The 12,915-nt window shown below is 40.8% G+C and overlaps 1 protein-coding gene across 2 annotated transcripts in view; it reads right to left on the bottom strand.

Moving 5' to 3' along the window:
- The window catches only part of ABHD18 (abhydrolase domain containing 18), a 46,245-nt gene that overhangs the window by 3,602 nt on the left and 29,728 nt on the right, over positions 1–12,915 (bottom strand). Inside the window, exons 8-11 of one of the 2 annotated variants that reach the window (XM_020988564.2) lie at positions 12,209–12,298; positions 12,004–12,105; positions 6,912–7,287; positions 5,374–5,536 (exon numbers count right to left, since the gene is read on the bottom strand). In XM_020988564.2, the coding sequence (XP_020844223.1) occupies positions 5,374–5,536; positions 6,912–7,287; positions 12,004–12,105; positions 12,209–12,298 (731 nt within the window). Of the gene's footprint in view, positions 1–5,369; positions 5,537–6,911; positions 7,288–12,003; positions 12,106–12,208; positions 12,299–12,915 lie in introns of those variants that run through there. The other variant, XM_078148740.1, reaches the window with a different exon arrangement.

The following is a 12,915-nucleotide window of genomic DNA, read 5'->3' as shown; positions in this document are numbered from 1 at the left end:
GGACCGTTTCGTTATTCTCCTTATATGCCCAGTGCCTGGTGACTGAATGCCTACTTTCACTCTTCTCAAAATGCACTGTAATATCTCTCATTACATTTCAATTAGGCATTTGCCATAGAATTTTATAGATTCATTACACTGCGAATATCCTAAAATATCATTGTGACTTTTTAAAAGAGTACAAAAACCAATAATGCTTAGGCAAAACCACAAAAATACATACACTGTACTTTTTTATTAATTAATTCATTTTGATTCATCAACAATCATTTCTATTAGCTTTTGAGTTTTAAATTTTTCTCCCCTTCCCTCCCCAAGATGGTGTGTAATCTGACACAGGCCATACATATACATTCCTATTAAACACAGTACAATGTACTCTTAATTACTCAAGACTTTCTGAAGTGGGTCCACACCACCTCGATGTTCTGCTGCTTTCTAATTCACTGTTCTGTTCACTCCAGGTTGCCTGTCTAAATGTCATAAAAACATTCTACTTTTTGTCAAGTTTACTCCTATAGCTTAGCAGTTTACAAATGGACAAGTCTGCCATCTATTGGTGCAAGGATGGAAATGGAGATTTTTAAAAATGTGATAGCAAATTAGAACACAACTCTAAAGTCACCACATCAATGAATGAACAAACACCTATGTGCCAACCACTGGTCATACAGATACATAAATGAGAAAGCTTGCATTCTAGTAGACAACACAAATGAAGAGAGACAGAGCTAGAATGGGCAGGGAGCCACGCCAGGGCCCATGGCTTCACTCCTTTTCTCCTTTCATTACTGACTTCTCCCCGAGGAAGACTTCTGGCCAAGGCCAACCCCAGCTGATTAGTGCCAGCTTACCAGCCCCACCACTGTCCCAAGAAGGGTCCCAGGGATGCTTCTCTGCTCACAACTGCCCTCTGGGGATTCTCTTCCTCAGCTTCTCCACAGACCTCACCCCCCATCCTCTGCTTCTTTTGTGGACCATCTTTCCTAAGAGAACATAAGCTCCTTGAAGATAAGGATGGCCATCATGTTTTTTCTACCCCTCTATCTGTCCTGATTCTATCACCGCTTGTCACCTCCAGGAGCGTAGCCCATTGGTCACTCTGCCTTCTCTCCTTCCTATCCTCTCCCCCCCCCCCCCCGCCCCCCCCCCCCCCCCCCCCCCCTACAAACAGGTCCACCCCCTTCTTAAGAATCCCATTACTTCTCCCTGACACCTCTCTCTCTCTACTCTTTTGCTTCCATGATTCTAGAATGAATTATCTACACCTGCTACATACCTTCATTTCCTCTCCATCTGTTACAAGCTGGCTCAGATCCCACCCTCCTGATGCTGGTCTTTCCAAGGTTATGAATGATAATGCCTTTTCATTCCTTCTTCTTTTCAGGCATCTGGGAAACTTTCATTCTTTAACTCTCCTCCTCCCCAACCCCCCAATAGCCAGGATCTCCTCTGGGCTTCTATGACTCTTCTCTCCTGGTTTTCTGTCTGTCTGTCGTTCTGCAGGCAGTTCATCTCAATCAACCAACAAGCATTTATTAAAAGTATCTACTACATACCAGGCCCATGGTACAAAATGGAACATCTTAAATCTCTTGCTATCAATATAACTGTTCAGACCTGGGGTCAACGTTTATCTTTAAATACTTTGATAACCATATCTTAATTTAACTGTATTTTATTTCCTTTGAATTTTTAGGCGTTTTATTTTAGGTATTTATAAACATGATTTGGAGAAGGGGTTTACAGGCTTCACCAGACCTGTCTGTAGGCAGTGGGTAACCCTGGGACAGTGACTGGGCAAGTCACTTAACCCTATTTGCCTCAGTTGCTCATCTGTAAAATGGGGGACCCACTGGAGAAGGAAATGGCAAACCACTCCAGTATCTTTGCCAAGAAAACCCCTGGGACAAAAGTGCAACAAAAATAACCACTTCTTATTGAGACCTGTATTCACAGATCCCAGGCCTCTCGAATCACAAAAATACACAATACCACTTGCAATATTTAAAATTAAAGTAATATAACTCCAGCACAGCAATGAAGGGCCTCCACTATAAATCCAGTTTCAAACTACCTTTCCAGTGCTCCTTAATGCTACTTTCTTTCAAAGTCAATGTTCTATTCCAGGCAACAGTAACCCTATTCTCCACTCTTGTCCTAAACTTCCCTGTTCTGTGAATTCATACATGCCCTCAATGCTGCCTGCCTGCATGCATTACCTGCGGATGATATCTTTACTTGAGCACACAAACTGGATTTCAGTGAGGCAGAGTTGCACAATGTCGTGTGTGTGTTTGTGTCTCTCTCTCTGTTCTCCCCTCCCACCACTCCCCCCACCCCTGTCCCAGTCACTGAAGTCCAGCAGCAGAACAAGTCAGGACCACTGCTGATGAGCCAGGACGCAGTGCATGACCTTGGCATCTTCAATGTCTGACCTCACTCTAAGAGCTCCACAGCATCTGCTTCAGTTGCCTTCGCGGCCATTGGCACAAACTGTCCTTACCTGCCCATTCTGCAGGAGGAATTCTTCACATCTGGGGTTGACATCCCCCTAATTCGCTGATGGGTTTGAGGCCTGTCAGTCACCCTCAACCTGGTTTAGCCCTGCTTTAGTCTGCTGAGGTATGGCCACGGCACATGCTGCAGCTTCTTGGAGCCATAGGTGAGAGCTGGGGACAAGTGGATGGGCAGCCCTGACAAGGGCTGGCAAGCCCTCCCACCAGGTGCTCATCCTCCCTTAACTCCCCTGTACATCCTCCAAGGCTAATCGCAGGTGCTAGCGCCGCTTCCTCAAGTTTCTCTTGTTCCATTCCTTTTCCTTCAGCATGTTCCACGATGCATTAGATTTATCTGTGCCACGTCCTTCCTAGGAGGCTGTGAGCCACCTGATGGCTGGACTGTGCCATCTCGTGAAGATTTCCCTTCTCCAGGCTTAAATGTTTCTTTCGACAATTTCCAGCCCTTTCCTAGGCGCTGGCCACTGGTTCAGAGGTTCTTAATCTGTTCTGTGTTCCAGATCGCTATGGCAATCTGGTGAGGTCTGTGAATAATATTCTCAGAATACTACACAGATTACAAAGGAAACTAATTACATAACACAATTGTTAAAAATATTGAAAAAGCAAGTTCATGGATTTCATGTTAAGAATTCTTACTCTAGTTTCTTGAAGTTAACTTCTGCAATGGAATGTCAGACCTGATTACAGTATTCCAGGTTGGTCTGACCAGCAAGCACAGAGTAGAGATGAATTGCTGCCTCCTTTGTTCTGGACAGGACACTTCACCAATCTAACTTAACATCACATTTCCCCCCCCAGTTTATCTATTACAATAGACCTGCAATCAACTAAAACCCCTCAGCCTTTTTCATAAAAAGCTACTATGTAAAATGACAAAAACTTACACCTCTATAGCTGAATTACTGAATCTAAGTGCAAGGAATTTTTAAAAAAATCCTCATGCTATGTGATTTCACAAGCGCTGACCCAAACTTCCAGCCTGCTGATCTCTTGTTATTATCCATCCTCACTAGCTTCCATCCGATGTCTCTCCTCCCCTTCAGGCCAAAATCCTGGAGATTTTCTATGCTAGGTGCTTCCTCTCACTGCAATGTGTCTTCTCACTTCCTCACGCAACTGAAGCTGCTCTCCGCAAAGACTCCTTATCCCTTAACTGCCAAATGTGGTGCTTTCTTCTCCATCCTCACCCCTATCTCTGACACTGCCTATCGCTCCCTTCTCCTCGCCAGGTTTTCAGGACAGCCCTCCCTCCTGCTTCTCCTCGTACTCGTCTGCCTGCTCCTTCTCAGTTTCCTTTGCCAGCTCTTCCTCCAGGTAATGCCCCCCAACTGTGGCCCCCCAAAGCTCTTTTCCTGGGTCCTGCTCTCTGCTTCCTTGAGGCTATTTCACTTATCACTTCACCTCCTCCATGGCTCCACTGTCATCTCTATGCAGATGATTCTCACATGTCACTCTAACCTCTTCAGCCAGAGACAAGGACCACTTTGGACATCTTAAACTGAATGTCCTGTGAGTGTCTCAAACTCTGTGCGTCTAAAACAGAATCAGCTCCAGAGGCCTCGGGATGGAAAATGCTGTCCACATTCAAAGAAAGAACTATGGAAGTCGAATCGCTCTCACTTATTTTTACCTTAAGTTTTGCTTCATCTTTCTGACGGTTCCTCCTATTGGTTTTAATTTTTACTTACAACTTCACTAATGTGAAAATATGTTTAATGGGTATGTAAATGTAAAGCCTATGTCAGATTGTGTGCCGTCTTGGGGAGGGAGGAGAAAAAGGGAGAAAAAATTTTCAACTCAAAAGCATATGGAAAAAAAAATTTTTTTTAAAAAAGAAAGAAAATAAATAAATAAATCAGAATCAGTATCTTTATCCTCCAAACCTGCCACCTTTCTAACTATTTTTATTACTGTTAAAGGCATCATCCATTGAACTTTGGACCCCCTTGACACCTCCCTTGCACTCAGTTCTATTTATCTAATCTGTGCTTGAGCCTTGTCATTTCTACTTTACAGAATCCCTCATATATGCCCCTTCACCCTCTTCACTGACACGCTGCTGCTGCAGGCCCCCATCGCCTCCTGATAAGACTTCTAAAACAGTCTTCAGCTCCCTCTCCCTGTTCTAATCAGCTGCCAAAGTCACTGTCCTAAAGTGCAGGTCTGACCTTGTCACCAGCAGCTCCTCAGTGCTTCCAAAGCAAAATGTAAAAATGCCCTGGACTTCCCGGCCCTTCCCTGGGCTCCCTGCAATGACTCAGTGATTTGGCTATGCAAGTGTGGCCTCCTCTACTGCTCCTGCAACACGACAGCCTGTCTCCTCCCTCAGGAACTTGTCCATGGCTGATGATGGCCCTCTTCAGCTTGACCTTCTGGTTTCCCTGTCCTCTCTCTTCCCTCTGGTCTAGTCTCTGTGCCCACAGGCCTTCACAGATCATCTTGCCAGCAGAGCGTGAGCTACTTGAGGGCAGGGTCTTGTATTTTTGCTTCTCTCTCAATCTCTAGCACTTAGCACAGTGCCTGATACACACACACTAAATGCTAATTTTTTTCATTCAATGTATTTTTATTTCCATAGACATGCTTCGATCTGCAATTTTGACAAGTATGCTATTTTATGTCTTCATTTAAATCACTGAAAAAATGTTGGGAAAAAAATAAGTCTGAAGCCAAGGTCCCAGAGATTTGCCACTAGAAACCTCATCTTCCAAGAGATAAAGGAAAATGAAGGTAAAAGGAGGGACAAAAAAGAACGGAAAAGAGTAGGCCCTAGAAAGTCACAATAAAAAAGAATGTGTTCTTATTTATATTGGTTAAGAAAAGAAAAACCTATTTAGACTAAGCACCTCACCTGAAGAGTCCTTGTTTGAAAAGATAAGCACTAATATGTCCCCCTTCTAGGTATCGAATTTCACATCCAGGCCAAATTTCTTGAAGGCTTCGAACTCCTGTTCGTGGAATATAGGCATCTTCTTTGGCTTGAACCACTATAATCAGACTTGGATCAACTGGAACTATGTATAGGATATAAACAGTTCAAAAGTATGTGTACTCAACAGTGTGAACATAAGAATTTAATACTATGTGAATGGTATGAAAAATTAAAATATCCTATCGTTATGAAACGGTTTCAAATTCAAACAATAAAAAGATAATTTTAATTACATGAAACTGAAAAGCTCCTCATGAGCCAAATCAATGCAAACAAAATGGGAAGGGAGACAATCAAACCGGGAAAAAATCTTTGCTTCAAATACCTTTGTTAAGAGTCAGATATACAGGCAACTAACAGAAGTCATTCCCCAATAGAAAAGCAGTCAAACGAGATAAATCAACAGTTCTCACAAGAAGACTTGCAAGCTTTTCACAATGGCATGAAAAAAAACGCTCCAGACCACTAAGAGGAAGGATGCAAATGTAAATCAAAACAAACCCTGAAGTTTCACTGGTTAACTAGCAGAGAGGACAGAAAGTCAACACTGAAAGGGCTGTCTGTGTAAAGAGAAGGGCACACAAATGCTGGAGGGGCTGCAGACTGGTCCACCCATTCTAGAATATGACTGGGAATTATGTGAAGAATGTGACTCAACTGTACCCCATGACCCTGAAATGCCCCTGGGCTAGATGTACAGGGGCTTCTAAGGAGCACAGCAGCCACAGCCTGGACTTGGATTTAGGAAAACCCAAGTCTGAATCCAGCTTAGCTGTGCGATCCTGGGCAACTCCCTCCACCTCTGCCTCAGTTTCTCCATCTGTAAAATGGAGAGAACAACATCTACCTCCCAGAGATGTTGTAAGGAACAAATGAGATATGCCCAGTACTTTGCAAACTTAAAGCCCTACAGAAAGCATTTTCTTCTTCATCTTCATCATCACCATCATCATCATCACCATCATCATCTCCAAGGAGGTAAATGATGAGAATAAAGGCCTTAAATACACACCAAAATATTTAAAGCAGCAACAAGCTGGATCCTGCTTCCTCAGGAAGGCCTTCCAAATACTTGAAGAGATTCCTATTCCCCCACTATCCCCCCTTTAATAACATTTAATGTGTTATTACATACATGGTCACCAGATTCTGATATTTTCATAAGCAAATATTTCCCGAACTAATTAATCTAAATTATAGGACATTGGGAGGTTCTTGATGAGTAAAGTATGCTACAGCCTTTAAAATAATAGTACACAAGGCAGCTAGGTGGTGCAGTGGATAGAGCTTCGGCCTCGGATTCAGGAGGACCTGAGTTCAAATCTGGCCTCAGACCCTTGACACTTACTAGCTCTGGGACCCTGGGTAAGTCACTTCACCCCACTGCCTCGCCCCCCCCCAAATATATATATACTTGCACACTGGCAAAAACCCAGATTTCAAGAGAAAATTAGTACCTGAGAAATTTGCTACATGAGTACATTCGTCCATGACGCCTTTCATAAACATTAAAGATTCCTTCTGTAGAATGCTCCTTCTTTTTTCTTCACTGAATTGGGGGTCTGATCGACTTACAGAGCTGCCATCACTGCTCTTCTTGGTGGACAGTGTTGGACTTAGGGACTGAATCTTAGAGACATCTTCCAACACAAGGCCTTCTGATGTGGCACTGAGAGGGGCTTTACCAGTGTTATGACACTGAGCAGATTTCATGCGTAATGATTCACCCATGTCTAGGTTCAAAGTTCTAGGAGCCAGATCAAAATTAGCCAGGTTGTCCACACTTTTAGGGAAATGTTTCACAAAGTCTCGTCCCATTTTAAAAGAATCTGTCTGAAGAGTTGAAAGGTGGAGAGAAAGAGAGAAAATAGGAGAAATCAGAACATATTCTTAAGGAAGATACCTTTATTAAAATGTCTTATTTATCAATTATGCTTAAAAAAAGATACGAGGCTAAAAGAATTGAGTTAAAATCGAACAACTTCCAAATGATGCCACTGAGAACAAGGATTGATATTTTTAGTCAAAAAAAGCTGCATTCACTCACGCCATGCTTACTGCTGAAGTTTCAAAAAACAGAGACAGAAACACTTCAGTTATCCTCCTAGACCCAAAAGCATCCTAGGTTATATGGCTATTTCTACCACAAATGTTTCTGTACACATCGCTCTCAAGATAAGGCACTGTCACAAGCCGAAATACCTTGGAAGAGTTGCCAACGGTTTTTTTTAAACAAATTAAGTTTTTCAAGTGTGATTAATACTTATGGATCTGGAAATATCAAAGTTTGATAATATTTGTATTTCTAGCAAGAAAGAGGGAACTAAAATTACAGCAATAATGGTTACAGAGACATGGTGACAAGATCCTCTGTGGTGACCTTTTGGGAGGACTTGGACAAGAAGAGATGCACAGAAAAGGTAGGCACAGAGAGGCTGCAACCTGCACCATCAGTGGGAACTTAGGAATCAATAAGATCACAGACCTCTTGAAGTATTTTTAAACTTAAAAAAAATTTTCCCCATGGTAAATTACTAGAAAAATATTAATGATGATGATGATGAGAATAACAATAAAAGCATTTATACAATATCTACTGTGTATCGGGCACTATGCTAAGCTAATATTTACACACATTCTTATTTGAGCCACACAACAGCTCTGGAAAAAGGTCCTATTCTCATCCCCATTTTATAGCTGGGGGAAACTGAGGCAAACAGAGGTCAAGTGACTTGCCTTGGGTCACACAGGCAGTAAGTGCCTGAGACTGGATCTGAACTCTGTTCTTTGCGACACCAGGCCCAGCACTCTATCTGCTGAGACACCAGCTACCTCATAACAAGTTAAATTCAAACCTTTTGACTGGGATTCAATTGTTTTTCAAACTGAAAAATAAGCCTAGTATGCCTTAGTTGACTTTACATGACATAACCTCTTTAATACTCTCTAAGAGTTACTCACATGCAATACTACTAAGAGTCCACAGAGACGGGTCTAAAAAAAAGCTGGATACAACTAAATCCACATTTCAGTTCCTCAAAATTCACGGGTTTCTATCACAAGTTCTTTTGCAGGCTATTAGATTGGAAGATAGAGCCATAGTTTGAGGGCTGAGACATTACAGTGGTTCCATCAGACTGCTGTCTTTGCCTGCCTGCTCAGTGCGGGCTCTGCGTGTGGTGGAGGAGAAAAGGCCTAAGTATTGGAGTCCAAGGATCTGCTATCAAATCTCAACTAGGGTGTACCCCAACAAGAGGAATGTATATGGCTCATTCTTTGTTTAACGGACATTGTCAATGACAGCAATTTTAAAAACCTGACATACAAGTCTGTCCCTGAGAAATTAGTACCTAATTACTGTTCCTTGCACAAACCACTCCATCTCCCTACTACTGGCATTTCCACCGGCTGCCCCCCAAGCCAAGCTCTCTCCTTCTTCATCCCCATCTCCTGCCTACTCTGACTTCCTTCAAATTAGAGGTACAATCCCACCTTCTCAAAGAATTAAAGCTAGTGTCTTCTTTCTGGTAATTATCCTCAATTGATCCTGTATACATCTATCTTCTTCAAATGTTCCCTCCCCCATTAGACTAATAACTCCTTAAGAGCAGGGGAAGGTTTTCTAAGGCCCAGTGCTGGCACAGAGCAAGGGGTTAATAGATGCCTGTTGATGTGAGTGGGGAATTTAAGTCAATTGCCTTTTATTACCTTCTATGTTATGGTAAGTTTCCAGAACACTAAGTGAAAATAATATTCATTTATAGCAGGGCAAAAGAAGAAATTCTGTATTTAGAATTAAAAATGTACACTAAGTTACCATGTTAACCATGTCTGACAGCTATCTTAAAATTCTCTGTAATTTTTAAACTAAATGTATTACAAGGAAATTTATAATATTTTTTAGAATATTCTATTGTGGAAGAAAAACACAAGATTCTGTGTTTCTTCAGCCAATGTCTCTAAAAAAAAAAATAATCTACTCATTATCTCCAAGCTTTGATCCTAAGAGAGGGAGAACCAAAGGGTGGAGTTTGGCATTTTCTCTGACCCAAGTCATTTCTACTTACAATTTTATAATGCTTAGAAACAAAGGCAAAATGGAGGTTTTCTTGAAAAAGTGATCAGGACTTCGATCAGGAAGAACCCAAGGATCTCAGAATAGTGTTTCTGGGAATCTGACTGAATACTGATAAAGTTTTTTTCCCTTTCAGGTGAGACCAAAGACATTAGGGCAAGGAAAATGAGAAAATATTTCTTAATACTTTTTTCTTTAAAGAAAGGGATGACTTAATATACTTTCTCACTGTCAATACAATATTTTTGTCCTACTTATAAACATCTCCATGACTGAAGTAGGACATTCACACTATTATTAAATAGGGACCCACAGATACCTGAAGAGCATAAACTAGAAACTTCCCTGCAACAGTTCCACTTCTTCCTGTTGACTCACAATCGATTTGTGAGAGAAGTAAACATGTGTATGGCAAGTTAACAAGAGATCTGCCTTTGCTGGAGTGAGAGTACAGGTATTTGGGGATCTTTTTTTCCGGCATTTTTTCATAAGACCTAGGTGGGGGCAGTAAGAAGAAACATAGAAGGATCAAACACCAAGTTACTTTCACAATCCAGGTAAGAAAATGTGATACTTCTTGGTGAGTAAAAGAGTATTATAGAGACTTCCAAACGATCCAAAAAGATCTTCACAGAGATATTAGTTAATGAGATTCATTTACCTATCACCCTACAGGCACAAACCAAGGCATGTTCTCAATCCAATTTCGGGGTTCTCAGGTGGCAGCTGCCATCAGAGAGTGCCTTTCCCCATTGCTAAAACCTCACCTAAAGTCCCGCTCCAAGGCCTAATTGTGTCTGTCAGCAGCAAATGAGCTATAGCAGGTCCTGCCAAGTTCAGGATCAGTGATAAAAGTCTATGGCAGCTCTCTACAGCAGGCCAGCTGAAGCCTGAGGAGAGGCTTGTCACCAGGTCAGCATCAGGGCGACGAATCTTCCAGCCACGGAAACTCTGGAAGATGACCTGCTAAGTTAGAAGGCTTCAGTCTAACATACAAATGTCATCAAAATTGCAGACTGACATAAATCAAACCTGTAACAGTCACAATTTAGAAATCTGAAGACCAATGAAAAATCAATAATACACATATCATATATTTACAGAGGCAGCTACATGGTGCAGTACACAGAGCACTGGGCTCCAGCCTCAGACACTTGCTAGCTGTGATCCTGGGCAAGTCACTTCATCCTCTTTACCTCAGTTTCCTCATCTGTAAAATGAGCTGGAGGAGGAAATGGCAAACACTCCAGCATCTTTGCCAAGATAACTCTAAATGGAATCATGAAGAGTCAGACATAACTAAAAATGACCCAACACTATACTGTTATATAGTTCAAAGTAGCACTGTGTTAATATACACTATACATCTAAAGCTGCCTAAACACTGCATTTGGTACCAAAAGCAGTAAACTTCCAGGTCAATGACAAAATACACAAGTAGACAGAAAGAAAGAATTCAAGCACCGAGGAGCCAAAGTCAGGATCATACAAGATCCAGCAGTCACCAGGAAAAAGGAACAGAGAGTTTGGAATGTTATCTTCCAGATAGCAAAAGATCTAGGTTTACAACAAAATAACAAAACTGTGCAGTAGGGAAGTTTGGGGTCCAAGAAAGGAGGTAAAAAAACCTGCTACCCACAATCAAAAAAAATTTTTTTTAAATGCATTTTCAAAGTTATACTTCTTGTTTTAAAAAACTGGCATGCTTCTTATTTTTGAAAGACAGGGAAGACATTAGTAAGAGACAATTTCTTGCTAAAGAGGATTTTGTCCTTCCTCCCCACTCTCTTCACTCTTTGCTTAAATATTATCTTTAGGTGGTGTAACAGGATTGAGAGTTGGAAGGGACCTTGGTGAATATCTCTTTGAACTTCCTCATACACCTGATGTGGGGTCCAGAGAGGTCGAGAGACTTGCCTTACCTGTGTGAACTCAAGGTCACATAAGTAGTGACCAAGCCAAAATTCAAAACAAATTTAGGGTTACTGCTATCATACTGCCACTCTGATAACATGTAGAGCTGACATCTAAACAAAAAACTATATAAGATCTCCATAGTAGATGCCTGATAAATGATTACTGGTTAACTGATTCTATCAGAAGTAAAAATCAAGTTGCATTTTCCCATTAAGGATTTCTAAATTTGACTAGGTCAAAAGTGAAGAAAGTTTACTCTCTGAGAAGAGAAAATTGAACATACTGATTTTTATTAAAAAGATTTAACGGGAGTGTTTTCAAAACAGTAATTAAAAAAAAAAAACCTGACACCTGAATTTGTCCTTAAACACCAAGCATCTAAGGAATATAAGTCAATCATTTTCTCCTACCTCACCTTTAAAAAATATGATCATAGAATTCAATGTTAGTGGTATTTTTCATATTTCTAGGCAGTAAGAATAGTGAATCATCTTACAAAAAAAATCTATATTTACTCTAATGAGCCCATTGTAACAAAGAAATCTGAATACACTTACCCCACAATATTCAAGCATGTGAAAAATCTCTTCTTCATAAACTGTCTGTGTATAGTATTGTTTCTCCAATTCCCTCCAATTGATTGATTTACTTAGCACGCCCTAAAAGAACAGCCAAAATTAATACTAATACATAAAGGCCACTTCATTCATTGTCATTTCTACATATTTAAAACTCACTAAATGTTAAATGCAATAACATTACCGTAGTAAAGACTCCAGAAGCAGTTGACCAAGAAAGACATGGAATTAGTGGCAAAGGTTTAGGCCAGTTGGTTACAGCTAATGAAGCCATCTGTAATAAGAATCACACGGTTATATAATGCTTTAAACATGAGATCTTGCAACGAAAAAAGAAAAGAAAAATGAAAAAAAGAGTATTTCCAAGAAATACTATTCAGTTCATTTTCATAGTCACTTTTAGCACTATATTCTCCCACAAAATTTTCAACAATTATTTACTTGGCTCCTTTGTTCACTGATCCATTCACTTATTTAATGAGTGTCTACAAATTGTACATTACTGTGTTATCTGTTATGGGAGGATGTAAAAATAAAACTAATAGCCCAAAAAGATATTGTGACTTTGAGGAAGGGGTAAATTACTTACACCAATAATACAAAGCAGGAAGGAGAAAGAAGTACAAGAATGTTATTGGAGTTCAAAGGACAGGAAGCAAAGGTTCTTCATGAAGGTAGCACTCAGACTGGGGCTGGAGGGTGACTAAAGTTTTAAGAAGTGAAGGGACAGCAGGGAAGGAAGGATAGGTAGAGAAGACATTTCAATTAGATGTAACTGTTTGAAAGAGAACTGGGCTAGAGACCAGCAGATGTCAGAGCCAAGAGGACTTAGGTTCAAGTGTTGCTACTGACCCATCCTGGCTACAATGACCCAGGGCAAGTCACTTGGCT

This window comes from Phascolarctos cinereus, unplaced genomic scaffold (assembly GCF_003287225.1).
Source record: "Phascolarctos cinereus isolate Bilbo 61053 unplaced genomic scaffold, phaCin_HiC Scaffold_9;HRSCAF=440, whole genome shotgun sequence".
In the NCBI taxonomy this organism is placed as follows: Eukaryota; Metazoa; Chordata; class Mammalia; order Diprotodontia; family Phascolarctidae; genus Phascolarctos; species Phascolarctos cinereus.
The sequence above is the reverse complement of the archived record's forward strand: the minus strand, read 5'-3'. Positions and strand labels throughout refer to the sequence as shown.